Source organism: Myodes glareolus, chromosome 6, assembly GCF_982192425.1.
Source record: "Myodes glareolus chromosome 6, mMyoGla1.1, whole genome shotgun sequence".
NCBI lineage: Eukaryota > Metazoa > Chordata > Mammalia > Rodentia > Cricetidae > Myodes > Myodes glareolus.
This window is the reverse complement of record NC_142031.1, coordinates 69,171,490-69,187,133: the sequence shown is the minus strand read 5'-3', so window position 1 is coordinate 69,187,133 and position 15,644 is coordinate 69,171,490. Positions and strand designations below refer to the sequence as shown.

At 50.2% G+C, this 15,644-nt stretch overlaps 1 protein-coding gene across 4 annotated transcripts; it reads right to left on the bottom strand.

Annotated features, from left to right (window-relative positions):
* Positions 1 to 509: 509 nt before the first annotated feature.
* Mfsd2b (MFSD2 lysolipid transporter B, sphingolipid) lies at positions 510 to 14,931 on the bottom strand. 4 transcript variants are annotated; one of them, XM_048439653.3, is made up of 15 exons: positions 14,796 to 14,907; positions 14,101 to 14,277; positions 11,699 to 11,824; positions 10,871 to 10,995; positions 10,202 to 10,325; positions 9,800 to 9,878; positions 9,584 to 9,714; positions 8,221 to 8,323; positions 7,995 to 8,116; positions 7,393 to 7,476; positions 7,070 to 7,150; positions 6,750 to 6,859; positions 6,357 to 6,500; positions 5,911 to 6,087; positions 510 to 4,880 (listed from the first exon to the last, which is right to left on the bottom strand). In XM_048439653.3, the coding sequence occupies exons 1-15, from the start codon at positions 14,859 to 14,861 to the stop codon at positions 4,856 to 4,858; spliced, it is 1,674 nt and encodes a 557-aa protein (XP_048295610.3). In that variant the 5' UTR covers positions 14,862 to 14,907; the 3' UTR covers positions 510 to 4,855. The 4 variants fall into 4 exon arrangements, with proteins under 4 accessions (XP_048295610.3, XP_048295612.3, XP_085547005.2 ...); XM_048439655.3 differs by having other exon boundaries at positions 8,233 to 8,323; positions 14,796 to 14,905; XM_085690879.2 differs by lacking the exon at positions 14,101 to 14,277 and having other exon boundaries at positions 14,796 to 14,931.
* Positions 14,932 to 15,644: the final 713 nt, after the last annotated feature.

Below are 15,644 nucleotides of genomic sequence, written 5' to 3'. Positions count from 1 at the left end.
TGTCCTGGAACCAGCTCTTGTAGACCAGGCTGGCCTCGAACTCACAGAGATCTGCCTGCCTCTGCCTCTCAAGTGCTGGGATTAAAGGTGTGTGCCACCACTGCCTGGCTTTTAATGTGAGTAACGTCTCGTGCTTAGAGGCAGTGATGTTCTTTTGACTGAGCCCCTCCACCTTGTTTTCCAAGAATGCATCTTACTGAACCTGGCTGCAGCTCACTAGGCTAGACTGATGGGCCATTGAACTCCTAGGATCTGCCTGTCTCCCCACACCCCAACCGCCTCCACCAAGCCCTGGGGCCACAGTTGAGCCCTGTCTTGCTGTCCCAGGTTTTTACCTGGATGCTGAGGATCTGAACTCAAGTCCGCATGCTTACACAGAAGCAGGCTCCCGCTGAGCCACCTCTCGGCCCCAACTGTCAGGGACCAACAGCGACAAAAATACCACTCACCAGTTTAGAAATATAGTAAAGAATATAAAGATGTAAAAATAATAAGGCAGAAAAACAGGATAGTACTGGGAGGGAATTCCAGTGAATACTGAAATCGCCACGTTTAATTTTCAATTGCTTAAAATACTCCTGACCCCAAAAGATAGGAAGGAGTAAGACAAAGAAACGTCATTAACATGATACAAGGAAATGAACAGACCAATTGAAGGTTGCGGGCTACATCCATAGTTTGGAACCCTAGTCAGATCCTTGGACTTTTGTTTGAGGTAGAAACACAACAATAACTTGAAGGGATAGAGGTAAGTTCCAACTCTGATTTTTGGTCAACATGGAAGTAGGCTCACAGTTTTGGGCCTCCACACCAAACTCAGGATTATCTCAAAGATGTTTCCTCTTATGTGTATGTTATTTTTACTTTTGTGACTTGGCACAATTTACAGCCCTGCCGGCATGGGCATTTGGTTGTTTCCTGGCTTTATTTTAGAAATTATGAACCATATTGCTTTGGATACTATTGTACATATCTCTGTATGCAAATATTTGAGAAGTCTCTCTGTGGTCTTCTACCCAGAAATGGTTCTCACTGTTGTGCTGATTGGTTACTACAGATGGCCTTGTAGTATGTTTTGAGGCCAGGTGTTATAATGCTTTCTTCTTTTTTGCTCAAAAATGAAGTGGCACTAGTATTTTTGCATACTTCCATATGAATATGAGTGTTTTGTTTTTTAAGGAAGCATATTGGGCTAGGAATAGGTTCAGAAGAGGCCATATTCATGGCTCATCTAGCATATACTTAAGGCTGTAGGTTCGATCCCTTACCTGGAAAGTAGACAAAATAACAACAAAAACTGTGAAGCTGGGCATATGTCTAGGATCCCAGTACTTAGTAAGGTAAGCCAACATCAGTGGATTTGAAGCCGGCTTGAACTAACTATACAGACAACAAAGTCCTGCCTCACACATAGAAAGAATGGTATTTGCTGTAGGATTGTGGCAGATTCTTCTGTTGGGAAGAAACATTTATTTTTCTTCCTGTTCTGCTGAGTTCTTCTATTATGGATGCATTTAGTTTTTATCAAACATTTTTTTTCCATGGAGAGGATTTGTTGTGTTTGGATGCATGATGTTGAGAATACCTGAAAAGCACTCAGGAGGCATTGGGTCTGGGGAGCTGAAGCTCAGCAGATTGCATTGGGTTTGAAGTGGAGTCTGCAGCAGCAGCAGCAGCAGCATATGGGTGGTGGTGGTAAGTGAGATCACACTGGGAAGGCTGATGAGGTTAAGGAGCATCAGGGTCAGAGGCGGTGGAGAGCAAGCTGAGGAAGACTAGAGTTTTGAGGTGTGGTGCTCAGTGTTAGTTGCCTAGCATCAAGGGCTTCCTCCACGCATTAGTTACCTGTCCTGTTGCTATGCTAAAATATTCTGATAAAGGCCACTTAAGGAAGGAGGGGTTGACCACGCCTTTATTCCCAGAACTCAGGAGGCAGAGGCAAGCAGATCTCTGTGAGTTCAAGGCCAGTCTGGTCTACCAAGTGAGTTCCAGGACAGCTAGAACTGTTGCACGAGAAATTCTGACTCAAAAACAGACAAACAAACAAACAAACAAAAAAAAGAGATGGGCTGGAGAGATGGCTCAGAGGTTAAAAGCACTGACTGCTTTTCCAGAGGTCCTGAGTTCAATTCCCAGCAACCACATGTTGGCTCACAACTATCTGTAATGAGATCTGATGCCCTTTCCTGGTGTACAGGCAAACAAGCTGTATACATAACAAATAAATAATTTAAAAAAAAAAAAAGAGGAGAAAGAAGAGGAAGAAGGGTTTATTCTGACTCAGGGGTACAGGGTTGGGAAGTCATGGCAACAGGAGCTTGCAGCAGCAGCTCACATTGCATCTGAAGTGAGGAGGAAGCAAGTGAATGTTGATGCCCTGCTTGCTCTCTCGTCCTTCAGCCTGGGACCCCAACCCATGTGATGGTGTCACCTACAGTGAGCAGGTCCTCCCACTTCAGTTAACCTGTCAAGATAATTGTCTCCCAAGTAATTCTAACTCCTGCCAAGTAGGCAATCAGTATTAACCACTATAGTCTGGAACTTTGTCAGGCATTGTTAATTTGATTGACATGTCCATCCTGAGATGTACATAAGGTAGGTGTCCAAAGAAGAAATGACTATCTATTCAGTCAGCTGAGAGAGAAGAATTGCTTGAGCCTAGGAGTTGAGCCAACTTGGGCACTCAGATTTTTAAAAACAATGATAATCCATACCTGTAACCCTTGGTAAAGGCAGCAGGATCAGTTCAAGGACAGCCTCGGCTACATAGTGAGTTTGAGGCCAACCTAGGCTACATATGAACTTGTCTCAAACAATAAACAACAAAATTAATGAATAAAGGGCTGGAGAGGTGGCTCAGTGGTCAAGAGTATTTGTTGCTCTTGCAGACGGCCAAGGTTTGATTCCCAGCATCCCCACTGGACAGTTTACAATCACCTGTAACTATAACTCCAGGGGCGATGCTGCCCTCTGCTGGTCACTGTAACACCTGCACTCACTTACTGCACATGTACACTAAGGCACAAACAGATACACATAAAAGAAATCTTTAGCTGGATGGTGGTGGCACATGCCTTTGCTCAGCATTTGGAGGGCAGAGGCAGGCAGATCTACAGGTTTGAGGCCAGTCAGTCAGGTCTACAGATAGAGTTCCAGGACAGCCAGGGCTACACAGAAACCCTGTCTTGAGAAACCAAATTAAGAAAGAAAAGTAAAGAAGGAAAGAAAGCAATCTTTAGAAACAACAAATAAGGGAAGCACTATGGGAAAGCACTTGCTGTGGGGAGGAGTGGAAACAGTGTACGGACTCCTTTCTCCTCCTCTGTGTGCTGCAGTTGGCCCTGTCACACGACACTGTCTCCTCTGCTATGGAGGCCGGAGCCAAGTTTAATGGATTCAGGAGTGACAGGTAAGGAGAAGATGGGAATGACAAAGCGGGGAGGGGGGGAGCAATAGAGAAACAAGTTGTTTTGGTTTAGGTTGAGGGCAGCAGTTGCTGGCCTGGTCTACGTAATTCATAGCTGGGGTAAGAGCCAATCTTAGGCTTCTCCTCAGGGGATGCAGCGTGGGATGGTGGGCTGTCCACAGTCACATTTTATCCATTCTGTAGGAAGTCAGCTCTTTAACTTTACTTTTGATTGCTTATAAGATAGGGTCTCAGGTTGTTCATACTGGCCTCAAACTTGATACCTAGCTGAGCCTGTCCTTGAACCCTTGATTCTCCTGTTTTTAACCTCCTGAGTGCCAGGATTACCTGTGTGCATCACTACACCCAGCTAAATTTGTTTTTGAAAAAATATCAACCGCAGTGAATACTTCTACCCCAAAGATTTATACAACCCCTAGAACACTGCCCTTCCTATTATATGCTAATATAACAGAATTTCAGAAAATACATTTACATTTATTTGTAAAAAGTGAAAGACCTCTGATAGTTCTGTGTCATCCTCTGTCTATTGATAGAAGCAGTGACCTCAGTTTGAGTGAGCAGAGAAAAATGCTGGACAAACACCCATGTACCATGGTGGGTCTGCTTAGCCCCCAAAACGGCATGTGTCCTCAGTTTGCCCAGTTGGTGCGGGAGAATTATCTGTATTCTGTCAATCATATTTTAATAAAACGCTGATTGGCCAGGCAGGCAGTATAGGCAGGAAAGCCAGACAGGAAGTAGAGGTGGAGCAAAGAGACTGGGAGTATTCTGGGAAGCAGGAAGCTCCCTCCGCAGTTCTGCACAGACCACCGGAGAAGAAAGATGTAAGCTGCCCCGCTGGAAAAGGTACTGAGCCATGTGCTAACGTAGATAAGGATAATGGGGTAACATAAGTTATAAGAGCTAATAAGTAGCCTGACCTAATGGGCCAATCAGTTTATAATCTTATGGAGTCTTGTGTGTGATTTTCCTTGGGAGTTGCCGGCTGTGGGATACCGGGCGGGATAGATACCCCAACAAGCCGGCCCTCATGTTACACCCCGTCACATGGTGTCCACTGGAGACTCTGCAAACCTCCTGTGTGTGGAGCTGTGCCATCTAGCAAAGGGAGTGTCCAGGCTGGAGTAGGCAGGAGCTTCCTGACACCAAAAGTAGTCTTGCAGGATGCTTTCGGAGTCAGAGGTTTCTTGAAGGTGGAGTCCTCTGGGCTACAAGTCTGGAAGGTCGAGGGTCAACAGGCAAGGAGGTGCTGAGTAGGGTTCCTGGAGCCTGGGCCAGCCCCTTCAGGAGAGGTCTCTAGAGTCTCCACTCGCAAGGGAAAATGCCTTGTGCTAAGCTGGTAGGCTATGCTCAGGTTGCTGGACAGAGAGAATTCTAGAAAATGCAGGCTTCTGCTTTTTCGCCTCACAGAAGTCTCCTTCTAGCTCAAGCAAGGCTGTAGCTAGTTCTCCTGAGGGAAGAGAAGAGACCAAGGAGGAAGAGAGAGGTGAGAAGAGGTCTCCACCCTGTCACAGAGTGTCACAGAAGTTTCAGCGGCTGCTCCATGCCTTGCCAGCAACTCTCCACTCACAGGCTTACTAAAGCCACAGCCCAGTTCCAGGTCCTATCAGGCAAGTCCCCAACCTCTAGGCATTGTTGAGTGGACAGCAGGACCTCTGGACCTTTTAGCTGAAGGCTGATGCTACCAGCTATGAGAATAAGGGCCTCATTATTCTCATATAGGTGGATAATGCCGCCTGTGTGTCCTGGACACCAACTTATGTATTTGTAAGTAGACACATCTGTGGGTCAGGTGTATGTCGATGGCGTAGCACACACTTTCCAATAGGCACCTACTGGGCCTTGGGCCCAGTGCTGAGCTCCTGGAATAGATGGATTAATGAACTGTATTCTCGGCTGTAAGATGCCTGCACTGTCCTGGGAAAGCCAGGCAGTACACACATCCTCCTTGTGGTAGGATGTATGACAGGAGGACAAGCCCAGGCAGGCACTCAGCAGCCATGGAGGGAAGAGCAGCAGGCTCCCAGGCTTTGGCACTGGGGCAGACAGTGATTCCACTCTCTGAGACAGGGCTCCAGAAGGAGAAGTGTAGGGAGAGAATGAGATCAGGTGAAGGCTTCTTACGCTGGTGGACAGCAGGTAGAGCTGTACAGCGAGCGATGCACCTAGATGTGGAATTTGGCGGAAGTGCAGGGTGGATGGGACACGAGACACTGGTGTGAGGTCTTCTAGGTCACACGAGTAGACTGGGTGCGAGGGAGATCCAGAGATTCCTCACATCCCCCACCTACCAGGTAGTGCAAGGAAGAAGGCTGAGGATAGAGACTAGAGATAGAAGGAAATCTAGGAGCAAGGAGTGTCACTGAAGCTAAGGCATGCAGCCTGAAATCTGATGGCTCGGCTGGTGTTAGCTGCTAGGCACCAGGGTGTGTGTGTGTTCCTTAGGTTGGTAACCCTGCCAATGTACAAGCACTGCCCACCTCCGAAGGCTTTGCTGGGAGAAGGTGTCCTGGCTTGGCGTCTTGGGAGTGGGGCCAATCATGAGGATGCACAGACCAATAAGGATCATGCAGGTGGGCACAGCACCGATGAGGACCTTGAGGGTGACCACCACTTCCTCTGCTTGCTGGCAGGCTCTTGCCTTATACCCTGCGAACCTGGAGAAACACCACCCTCCGTTTGTCAGCTCTGTTGAGCACGAGTCCTTGGGTGCAGAAGTCACCGATGTGTCACCCCACCCTTTCCTGATAACTGACTGCTAGCCAGATTGGATATAAGGAGCTCAGAGCCCCTTAGCTCTGATGCTGGGGTCCGCCACACTCCATAGAGTGCAGCACACGGGTGACTGCTAGGGTGGGGGTTCTGTCTCCTCTTCCCACCCCCCTGGTCTTCTGTGCTTTTGGTGTACCCCATCCCTAGGACTGACTCCAAACTGAGGGTGGAGATGCCCAGGGCGCCTGCGCCTGAGAGCTTGGTGAAGAAGACGTAGGAGGAGTAGAAGATGGTCTCCACGCCTGGGCCACGCCGATGCTGCAGTTGGAAGTCATCCACCACATCTGGCAGCATGGACCTAGGGGCAGGTGCATGGGGTTAGCCCTCTTCCCTTTGTGAGTCCTCAGGATGGCAGAGACTAAGTTGGAGACCTCTGCTCAGAACCAACCCACAGCGCCCAGCAGGATCGCTGTGTTTCCCTCTGCTGTTGCTGGCTCCAAGGAAGGAAGTGGTGGTCCCATCCAAGAAGTAGGACAGCAGGAGGAAAAGAGACTCCCTTACTGGAGGGTATGGGGCTCCCAATCCCCCATCATTTCATCCAGCCTACCAGGGTAGCAGCAGGGACACAGCAATGCTCACACCAGAGACAAAGGCCACAACATAGGCCACAGGTGCAGAGGGCACAGCAGCCAGCAAGATGGAAAATGGCACCATTATCTGGGGAGAGAGACCTGTGAGCCAGTCCTCCACATTTCCCCGCCTTGCTTTCTCACAACAGGCTCAGCCTTTGGGATGCAAGACAAGCCCCGACCTGGTCCTGTGCTAGGCCCAGCTGACCCACGGGAACCCAGATCTAACCCCCGCTGAGCTCAGGCTCCATGGTTACCTCCTCAGCTACCCCCAAGCTTTGCTTCTTGATTCACTCACACAGATCCCAAATGCAGACGTCCTCTTCCCAAATCGCTGGAGGACCCTCTCCCACAGTGGGGTGCTCAGCACAGCTGAGATCTGTGAGCACACAGCATCATCCCACCAGGCTCTGAGGTCCACACCTTTCTCCAGACCTCAAAACCCTTGCATTTAGGTAGGACACCCAACCTCAGACTGTCTGGTTTGAACAGTAGCTATTCCCCAACTCCACCCCCTGCTGGAATGGGACTGAAACAAAATGTGACCATGGGACCTCTGACGACAGAGGTTCTCCCTCAGTCTCCCAAGGGCCCCAGCCTCCACCTCCTTGGTCCCCTTACCAGGATGGTTAGCACCAAGCTCTGAACATGTTCTTGTAGCCGGGAGGCGTGTGTACAGAACAGGACCAGGTAGCTTTGTTCCACCTGAGGAGATGCACGGGAAATGGTATGTAGGGAATTGGTCGGATCAGAAGTCACGTGTAAGGGGAAAGTCTTCAGTAAGGCCTCCCCATGAGTCCTTGAACTCAAAGGATTTCCCCTCACCGTGGATACAAGCATCCTTCCCTGTGCACTGTCCCTGTTCGCATAGTTAAGATCAGATGGACTTAACTATGGCTCAGGTAGTATGAGAGGCTGTCCTCCCAGACATCACCAACTTCCTGGGAACCCCGGTCACACAAGTCACACTCAGGTTTTTCTGCCCAGCACACTCTCAGTCACATGTCATTCCCTATGAAACTGAAACCTATGCCGGCCATGATGACAGATGCTAGTAACTCCAGCACTTGTGTGGCGGTAGGAGAATCAGGAGCTGATGTGACGGCCAGAATCAACTACATATCAAGTCCAGGGCCAGCCTGGGCTACGCGAGACCCTATTCCAAATGCCTGTCTATGACAAGTACAGCCAGAGCAAATCAAAGATCACTTGGCCAGCGGTACCTGGACGGCAGCTGAGATGAACAAGAAGGAGACCACCAGACTCAAGTAGGGCGGGTGCCGGGAAGTGATGGCCAGCCCCGTGAAGAAGCTCAGGCCTGGACCTGAGGCTGTGGCGGAAGTGTCTGCAAAACAAACAGGAGGGTGATACCTGGACTGGCAGAGTCAAAAACTCAGTCCCAGGAGGAGTCCTGCTCCCGGCTCCTGTCTCTCATGTTCTCACACTCACTGCACCCTATACCTGGCCTCTCCTTCACTCCTAGGCACAGCAAACTGCCACACACAGGGTATGTCAACGCAACCACAGCAGCCGCAATGCAGTAGAGGCGCGCCTGTGGGAGAGGACAGTACTGCACTGAGCCTAGTGTTTCCAGACCAGGCAGGGAAGCTGGAGTACCTCTCCAGGCCTTCACCCAAGCCCGAGGATGCTGGCTTCTGCTGCTCCAGTTCGCTCGGAGTTAGGCCTAAGAGTTTTGCTCATCTGATGACTCTTTGTCCCCTCTATGGAAGGGAACAGCTGTGCCAAAGGTCAGCATGCCTACTGTTTCATCTTAGTCAGCAAATACGCATTGCTGGTAACTTCTGTGTCCGAGATCCTGAGGCGGCCAGAGGGAGGGCTGTGCACATCCACGGGCAGTTAACAGTAGTGTGATGGAGTGAAAATGTAGATAAAGAGACGCTTGGGGATGACAACCAAAAGGACAGAGGGCGGAGGGGGAGGAAGGGAGTGCAGAATGGCTGTCCCAGTGAGTTCTGTGTGTTCCCCTGGCCTCACCCTGGAAAACGCACTGTGCTTGACTCCAGTTCTTTGCTTTCATTATCCTGAAATTGTTGGCAATTTTGTATGGGATTTTTTTTTAAAGCAGGGTCTTTGTGTTGCCCATGCTGGCCTATACCTCACTATGGAGCCAAGGGTGACCTTGCACTTGGGATCTGCCTGCCTCCACCTCTTGGGTGCTGGGATCACAGCTGGGAGCCATCATTGGCTTAGAAAGGTGGTGAAGGGCTTCAGATGTTCTAGGCAAATACTCTGGCAGCTGAGTGGTAGGTAACTCAGCCCCTACGTTTTCTATTGTTGTTGTTTTGTCTATTAATGGTTTGTCATCTGCCCCCACACACTGATTTTTGACTTCTTGAGACAGGTTTCGTATAACTCAGGTTGGCCTTAAACTGACTCTATAACCAAAGATAGCCATGAACTCCTATTCCCCCCGTCTCCATCTCACAGGGGCGCCACCACACCTCGCTTGTGCCTTTGCTGGGGCTGTTTGGTTGGTCCTGGCCATGTCTGGTGAGTGAGTCCATTAGTGCTTCATGCATGCTTGTCAAGTGCTCTGCTACTGAGCTACATGGTTTGCTTCCTCTCTCTGTCTCTGTCTGTCTGTCTGTCTGTCTCTCCCTCCCTCCTTCCCGCCCTCCCTTTCTTCCAGACAGGCTTGGTGGAGAACCTGATAGGTGTTGGGGCTTATGAGTTCGGCTAGAGAGGTAGGGAAAGGATGAGCAGCCCCGCCCGAGGAAGAACCAACAGAAGAGCATCCCTGGAGGAAGGAGTTGACCCCACAGAGGGGCTCCCGAGTTCCTCGGACACTTACTACATCTGGGGACACAGCAGTACTCCCGGCGAGCACAGGATCCTCACACCTCCGAGACCCATGGGCACTGGACACGATGAGCCCATGGACAGTGGCTCCCATGAGTGTCCCTGCCATCTCCATGGTCATCCCTGGAGACAAAGCATGTACAAGGTGGCATGGCGAGCTGCAGGAACTGGGGGACCACAGCGTCCGAGCACACAGAATTGTACTCACGGTATGCAGTGGCGGAGTCTCGCTCCCTGGGGCTGGGGGTGAGGATCATAGTGAGCGCTGTGTAGGGTACCTGGAAGAACTGGCATGGCCCCTCAGAGTTTAGGGTGGCCTCCACCACCCATACTGTCACTTAAGGTCTGTGTCTCCTTCCCCAGCCACTTCGCTAAGCAAAACCCAGCAGCCACCCTGTCCCATCCAGGCTCCTAAAACGCTAAAGCATCCGAATCTCAAAGCGAAGGGCTGAGAAGCAAGGCCCTGAGCAGCAATATTGTTGGCAATAGGTTTCCAAGCACTGGTGGGCAGCCAGCCCAGAGCAGTAAAATCAACCTATAATACCCTTACTCTGAATAGAAATTTTATCTGGCAGTGGGGCTTGCCAGGGAGGGGTGGTCACACACTTACCGTAGACAGGGCCTGGTACAGGCAGTAGAAGGTGGCATACCAGAGCCCACGCAGGCTGGTGAACGGGGGCAGAAACCACAGGAAGAAGTAGGCCAGTGCAATTAAGGGCATGCAGCCCAACGCCCTGTAGAAGCGCAGCTAAGGAATGGTGCCTATAGCACAGGGGCACCAAGGACCCAACAGGAACAACCTCACTGTTTCTGCCCCTTGAGGGGGCCCTGGAGCTGGGGATCTTGGGGAGTGACGGAGACAGAGGGAAGTGAAGGTAATGGAAGGAGGGACATTCACTGTTGGGACTCTGGCCAGGGCCCTTACGTGGCGTTCACTGTATTCAAGACAGTGGAGAACTGGGGTTCACTTAGTGGTAGAGCATTTGACCTGCACATATAAGGCACTGTGTGTGCTTTTCTGGAGCACAAGCATGTTACTTTTCTTCCAGGGCTTTCCAGCCCAGTTCCACCACATGAGCCATCCCATGCCCCCTGATGAGGGACAGACAATCTCTAAGCATGTCTCTGGAGTACTGTGAGTCTCATTCTGACCTAGCTCATCTCCTGCACCACACAGGCTTGCCTTCTAACCATCCAAGGTATCACCTAAGAAACAGGCTGTGACAGTGACATAGGGCCAGGGAGGGGTCGGGGGTCTAAGCACCAAGGGGCTGCTCACCAAGGCATTAGCCGTCCAGCCCTTGTCCTTCTGCTTTTGTTGATGAAGAAGCCAGCCACAGGGTCTGCAACCGCCCCAGACACCTTCCCTCCGAACAAGGCAAGGGACACCTGGGCGGCTGGGATCTGAAATCATCGAGAGGAAGACAGTCAAGGCTCCGCGAAGTCAGAGAACACAGTCTGGCTTGCTTGGCTGTGGAAAGGGCTCCTGCCCGGGACATGATTCCAGAAAGCTCTGAGAGACATAATAGAGCTGGTGAGGAGAAGGGAAAGCTGACGGCTGTGCACAGGCACTCTATCACTATTTATTAGTTTGCCTTTTGGTTTTGAGATACAGCAGTGGTTCTCAACCTGTGGGTCACGACCCCACAGGGGTTCCATATCCGATATTTACGCTATGATTCTTAACAGTAGCAAAATTACAGTTATGAGGTAGCGCCGAAATAATTTTATGGCTGGGGGTCAGCATAACATGGGGAATTGTATTAAAGGTTGCAGCATTAGGGAGGTTGAGAGCCAGTGAGAGCTTTGAGACAGGGTCTCATATAGCCAAGGCTGGCCTCAAACTAGCCATGCCGCCGAGAGGGTGGGATTGAACTCCTGAGCCTCCTGCCTCTCTGCTGGAATGCTGGGATTACAAGTGTCTGATTATTTTCTCATTTTCCTAGCATAAGCAGTACGTAATGAGTATCCTTGAAGAGTTTTCCTTCTACGGCCCTTTTAAATGTTGTTACCAAACTCGGGTCAAAGGACGATCTACCAAAACCAAAGTGACAGCACGGGCGAAGAGGAGGTAGAAAGACCAGGGGGGCTGCCCACCCACACTCACCTGTGCCACATCGAGGAGGAAGAGCTGCAGGTAGAAGGCTGAGGCGCTGGAGGCCACCTGGTTGGGGACCCCACCAATGCCATAGCACACCTTCGTACAGACTGAGAGGCGACCAGCTCTGCTGTCCTGGGGGAGACACGGGAACTAACTCCTACTCCTAGAGACATGAACCAGCGCTCCGTGCCCCAGTGACTTTCATAAAAATCCTATATTCCCTGGCAACTCGAGGGCTCATTAGCAACCTCAGCCTCATTTTGACCCCAGATCACCCTATGGAGAAGTGAGAGAGAGAATTAAGAAACAGAATTCTAAATCATGACCTCTACACCATTCCTGGGGGAAGTTCTTCCTTGCATTCCGTCCCCATGCTTCCTGCCACAGCCACTTTCTGTCCGAGTCAGTAATCAGAGTGAGCTGTGGGCCCTATGTAATCTTGAACAAATCCCTTTGTTTCTAGGCTGCATTTTCCTCATCGGATGCAATCTTGACAAGGATGCTAACTTGACAAGGCTGTTAGGAAGACTGAACGAGACAGTGGCTCTGAGAATCTATCGTTCAATGTTTGGGTGAGAGAGAGAGAGAGAGAGAGAGAGAGAGAGAGAGAGAGAGAGAGAGAGAGAGAGAGAGATGCTCCACAGCATACATGTGGAGGTCACAGTATGCTCTCTCTTTTCACCATGGGGACCCTAGGTGAAACTCAGATCATCAGGCTTGGTGGCAGATATCTTTACCCACTCAGTCGTCCAATGTTTGCAACTTTTGCAAGCCCCTGGCATCAGCTATGATGGGGGTGTGTACACCATAGACACCAGCAAACCTTACCCCCTTTCTTTTGGAAAGACTTTATCAACCCAGCAGTATGACAGAATAGTCTAAGATCCTGGAATGTGGACTATCACAGCCCCTCAGCCATTCAGCCGAGTCATGAACATTTGATCGCCAGCTCACAGTCCCATGGTCTAAACACAGGTCCTTGCTGCCATCCCACTGTGAAGCCAGCTCCAAACCCCATTTGCCACATGGCATTAAATAACACTGACATTTGCTCAGTGGCCACAACCTTGTCATCCTTGGTTCCTCTCTTTCCCAATTCCCCTGTCAGGCGAGCTTCCTAAGTGGCTCCCCTGCCGCTAGTCCACTCCCCCTGCAGCAACCAGTGCTCTTTGAAGAACATAAATCAGACTATGTCTGCTGTCCGCTTAAAACCAATAACTTGTCTGTCTTTATTGTCTAGTAAAAACCCAAGTCCTGGAAATGGTCTGCAGGAGCTCACTTTACTCCCACTCCCTCCCTCTCTTCAAATAGCTTTCTTCGTGGAAGTTTCTTATAGTTTAAACCTTTTGACTACTGCTTCCTCAGGGTCTTTGTGTATACTTTGTGTGTGTGTATGTATGTATATATGTATATTTCTCTAGAAGGTTCTTCTGTGTCTTTCAAGAATTTCAAGAATTGATTGCTGCTTGCCATTTAAATGTTTCTTCCTCAGAGGCATTCCCTCCCTGACAGCTCAGTTCTCTGAATTGCCCAGAGTGTCTGGCATACTCACGTAAGCTGAGAGCATAAATGTCTGACTCACTATGAGGCCTCTAGTACCTACGCGATCAGTAGGGGCTTAGTATGTTTTTAAAGCAGTAAGTGGCCAGGAGGACATCATAAAGTGTTCTGTGATCAAATAACGCTAGGAACCAGTTTTTCTTCCTTTGCCTGAGGACAGGAATGGGGTGCAAAGGAACTAGGACTCTGCCTATCTCAGTATCTTGTAGGCACCACAGGCAGGCTGCACGGAAAAGAAGGTCTTCCCAGATAAGGTTTATCACACACTCCATACAAGCTTCCTACCCCAGGAGAAAAACCATTCTCAGGGCTGGGTGCATACTTTTTTGACATTTGTGTGAACCTTATTGCAACTTCTGGAAAAATTTAGGTGGCAGACTCCAGTGTCAGTGAATTCTCATCCCATAATGAGTGTCTAGTTTCCCCCTACAAGGGCCTATGGAGTTTTAGATAACAGAGTGCCAGTCAAACAAATTCCAGCAGAAACTGAGGTGAGTCAGTCTTTGGAATGGTCATTTGGTCACCTAACCCCATCAGTCCATGGAATCTACATTTTACAAACTGACAAGCTGGCTGCGACCTAGGCAAGGCACTTAGCCGCGATGAACCTCAGTTTCTTGAAGAGAAAAGTGCAGATCTATACACTTCAGAGTATTAGGATAATTAAACACTGGAGCTGCATGGCAGCCTCAGTTTTCGTCCTCTGTCTCCCTTCCTTCCTTTCTCTCTTTCTCTCTCTTTCTCTCTCTTTTTTCCAGTCACACAGCCTCGATTCCCTGAATTTTCTGGAAGATGAGAGTCCCCCGAGGGTCTCCTACTCCACCCTGCCCCCAGCATAGGAGTCTTACCATGCTGGACAAACCCTCTGCCCAACTTTTCTGATTGTTAAGACTGTTCAGGTCTTCCCAGAACCTCAAGAAATCCTCCTGCCTCAGCCAGGAACTGGGACTACAGGCACACCGAGGCACCAGGGGTCTCCTGGTTGAGGAATGGTTTTCTTTTGCTGAGTTGTCTGACAGTAAACCCTGAATGGAGATAAGGGGCGGAGGTGGTAGTTTACTGATGCCGCAGAAAAACCTTGCAGTGGAACTGGGGTGGATCAGTGCCAGTCTCAGCTCTACTCACGAAAAGAACGCAGAGGGCCTAATAACACGTTGGGGTCCCATTTGCCCACTCCCCACACCTCCAAAGCTCCCACCCGTGCACGTGGGGGATACCCAGCCTTCTAAGAACTTGGTATTTGGGCAGCACCAGGATTTTAGAGGGAGGCTAATTCCACAGGAGTTGCCTGGAGTTTGGGGGAGGCCAGGGCTGAAGAGGCCTCCAGGAGGACATGCAGAGGTCTGAGATCAGGACACTAAGACACCTGACTGATCCTTCCTTCCTGCCTACTTGATGCTTCATGTCAGGGCTCCAGTGCCATTCTGTTTTCTCTGGGGTGTCCCAGTGGCAGCAAACTTTGTACTCCGTGGCTGGTGCCTCTCTTCCCTGCCCTTGGGAGAGCCCAGCAGCCCCGCTTCCCTCTCGCCCTCCTGAAGCTCACCGAGTCCGGCTCCTCGGTGTGAGGCTCTGCAACGGGAGCCGGGGTGGGTTCCTGAGGAAACGACATGCTGCACGGGCTTCTCTGCTCTGAATGTGGCTGCGCGCTGGTTCGTGAAGGGTGGGTCAGGCCAAGTGGGCGCGGCCCGGGGCCAGCACGCAGCCGGTCCCTCAGGAACCCCTGCGGTCTTTGCAGTTCCTGAATACCCAGGACCTTGAAGGAAGCTTCCAGTTCTCCTCTCCAAGGAGGAGCTGTCAATCGCCACGAGTCTGAGAAAAGTGGCCAACTCCTCTGGGACGATTTTCTTTTCTTGGCAGCCTTGTTGTAGGCAGGAACCCTCAGCTAACACCCCCACCCCCCGCCTTGTGAAAGCCGGCAAACAAATTTATTCTTTAAATGAAGCAATACGCTCCACTTGCTCAAACTAAAATTATAGCTGAGTGGGCTTTCAGCTTGAAGTACGTATTTCCCAGGCTTTCCTATAGGTAACTACCGGTAGGAACATCTGTGCAATCAAGTGTGGTGGGAACAATACCCCAGAAGTGATTTAAAACGCAAAGGACCACACTGTATAAAACTCCTTGTTAAAACAGTGACCAGCCTGCCTTGTATTATCAGACTACCGAAAAAAATGGACCCCAGAAATTAGTCGGCCCCACCCCCCAACAACACAACAAAAACAAACAAAACAAAAAAAACTCCTGGGAGAAAAAGGCCCTGGGCACCCAGAGAAGGAACTTCTTAGAGAAAGATCGCCACTTGTCTGTCAGTCTTGCTGAGTCCACCTGGGCAGGACTGCTGAGTTCCACTCCCTCTTGGAGATGGATTTGGGAGTCTTTGGAACCTCTGGTT